The sequence below is a fragment of the Echinops telfairi genome, unplaced genomic scaffold (assembly GCF_000313985.2).
Source record: "Echinops telfairi isolate 266 unplaced genomic scaffold, ASM31398v2 ScPeMD7_7468;HRSCAF=8506_0, whole genome shotgun sequence".
In the NCBI taxonomy this organism is placed as follows: Eukaryota; Metazoa; Chordata; class Mammalia; order Afrosoricida; family Tenrecidae; genus Echinops; species Echinops telfairi.
Genome location: NW_022111369.1, coordinates 6,254,689 through 6,257,265, shown reverse-complemented (window position 1 = coordinate 6,257,265; position 2,577 = coordinate 6,254,689). Strand labels below are relative to the sequence as shown.

Sequence of the window (2,577 nt, the reverse complement as noted above, 5' to 3'; positions counted from 1 at the left end):
TCCGCTGATGATCTTATGTCATTTAAGTTTCACTTTAAATCTGAAAGCATTTTAAAGTGTCTATTTTAATTAATGACACCTCAAACACTTTCCCTAAGTGCCTTTATTACACCTATTAAAATTGGCAATAGAAAATTGATTTGGTAATTAGGGAGGAGGAATGGTAGGTGGATGTATCCATGAATGTGGTGGTCCATACAGGAAGCAAAGTTTGAAAACTTCTTAGATATAAGAAAATACATTGAGGGAATGAGTCTCTGGGCCTGGGATTTCAGGACCATAATCTGCGGGGACACTGAAGGCAATTGGCCACAAGTTAGGTCCCAAAGACAGTGTTCTATATCCTACTTCAGTGAGCAGTTTCAAATCTTGTGAGCAGCCATCTAAGGTGCAACTATTGGCCTCTCCCCATCTGGAGGAGACAAGAGTGATGAAAATGGAAGGCATGATGGGCAATTAATCCAATAGATACCGGACCAGGAGAGCATCAGTCTGCACTGCCCTGAGACCAGAAGAACTAGATAGTGTCCAGTTCCTACTATCACATGATCTGCATGGGGCCGCATTACAAGGTCTTGGATAGAGTGGGAGAAAAACATAGACCCAAACTCAGAATCATAGGAGCCGAGGTTTAGTGGTCAGATAGAGAATGGTGGAACGCCCAAGACTATGGCCCTAATTACCGTTCAGGTCTGAAACGGAATTTCCCACCGCCCCCCAGTTAGAAAAATCAACCATTTAAGATAAAAAAGGCAGCCTTTACTGAAGGACAAAGTACGGAGGGTTAGGGAAGAAAACGAAACAGAAACAGGAAACACAGGGAGAAAGTGGGATAAGTGACAGTTCATTGAGGGCGTTTCACTCAATGACATGCAACAAAATGTGTTGAAATGTTGAATGCAAAGCTGATGAGCTGCTCTATAAACCCAATTAAGAAGAAAGAGTTTAAAATCCAAACAAAAACCTTCAGTTAGAAAAATCAGTAAAATAAAGTTTAAAATATATTCGACCACCAGCATGACAATTCAGATGTTTTGTGGAGCAGTGTTCAGAAGGTAGAGTCTTTCTACTTCTGTCTTTTCAGGTATACGCTGGATTGAATATCTTTTTTGGTATGGCAAGTATTGGATTACTCACTGCTGTGGCCGTGGATCGATACCTGACCATCTGCCATCCGGACAGAGGTACAACACTGTCCTCCGATTCCCAAAGGCATCCAGTCCTTGTTTAAGTAGCAGTGCACACACATTCATTCTAAAGTAGAGACATAACGGTTTTCAATCACAGACACTCTCTTCCTTCTGACACTCTAAGTTCAACCATATTCCTGATTCCCTATTGAACTTGGAATAAAATTCAAGCTTCATAGGTCTGCTCCATGGTCTACCTTTCCACCTTTGCTTGGGTCTACTCATGTTTTGGGGCACTAGGCAAGCTCTCCCACCTTGGGACCTTTGTACATGCTGTTTGCTGAGTTTGGGAGCCTCATCTACCTGATCCCAGCTTCTGTTCAAATGCCATTTTTTAAAGACTGCAAGCTCAAGTAGATACGATTTGAGCCTAAGTATTCTGTAAAGAATCTACTTGATAACAACGTTGAATTGTTGTAAGCAATTGGTTAAGACAGGGTGAAGGTATGGATCCCACAGCTGGCCAGTGGTGCTAATGTTTCATGTGATTGTCAATAGGGAGAAGAATGACCTCTAACACATATGTCGGCATGATCCTGGGCGCCTGGATCAATGGCTTCCTGTGGGCTTTGCTGCCAGTCATAGGGTGGGCGAGTTATGCCCCAGATCCCACTGGTGCCACCTGTACCATAAACTGGAGGGAAAACGATGCGTAAGAGACATGTTTCTACTTTAAATCAAATGAGGCTAATGTACACCTCTCCCTCCCCTCCCATCTTCTCCCCTCCCAACCCTCCCCGCCCCGCCATATCACACTGAAGCTCAGATCACCTATCTCTACTACAGGATGTGGCAAAGGGCTTCCTGGTAGTGATGATATGAGCCAATCAAGAGGCACAATTGTTGTCATTTTCTAGTGAATTATGCTTGTGAAGGTGTGTAAGGGGGACCCTCCAAGCCCCACTGTCTGTCCACCGACTGCCCTGCCCCTTTATCCTTCTTCCCTAAGGCAGCCACCGAGGGTACAAAGCACCCCTACTCCACTTCACTTGCACATCTCCGAGGTGACGCCCGAGTGGGAAAAGTAATTGTTAGGGAAGTGAGGTAGCAGTCAAGTCTAGTTACGGTCCAGGCCGACTCCTATGTCTTTTCCAGAAGCTCTGGTGCTAACGCGTTCCCTGGGAATCACACAGCCAAAGTGCTTCCTGCAAGTACTGCCTTCTGATGCTCCTCTGTGCTTCCTGTGAAGAAGAGGCTCATGCGATGTGCTAAAGAAAAAACGAGATTACTCTGAAAAGCAAGCAGAAAATTCCAGATCTAAATTTCAGAACTCTTTCTGGAAAGAATGCTAAAGGCTAAACCTTGTAGGCTGTAGAGGTCATACAGTCTTTGACATAACTATTCCAGTCTGCCAACTGTACCATGAAAGCAGCTATAGACAGTATGT

The 2,577-nt window shown here is 44.4% G+C and overlaps 1 protein-coding gene across 1 annotated transcript in view; it reads left to right on the top strand.

The window, feature by feature from the left end:
- RRH (retinal pigment epithelium-derived rhodopsin homolog) overlaps positions 1 to 2,577 on the top strand; it is a 25,633-nt gene that overhangs the window by 7,888 nt on the left and 15,168 nt on the right. The window contains exons 3-4 of the mRNA XM_004703460.2: positions 1,085 to 1,184; positions 1,689 to 1,842. Of these exons, the coding sequence (XP_004703517.1) occupies positions 1,085 to 1,184; positions 1,689 to 1,842 (254 nt within the window). The remainder of the gene's footprint in view (positions 1 to 1,084; positions 1,185 to 1,688; positions 1,843 to 2,577) is intronic.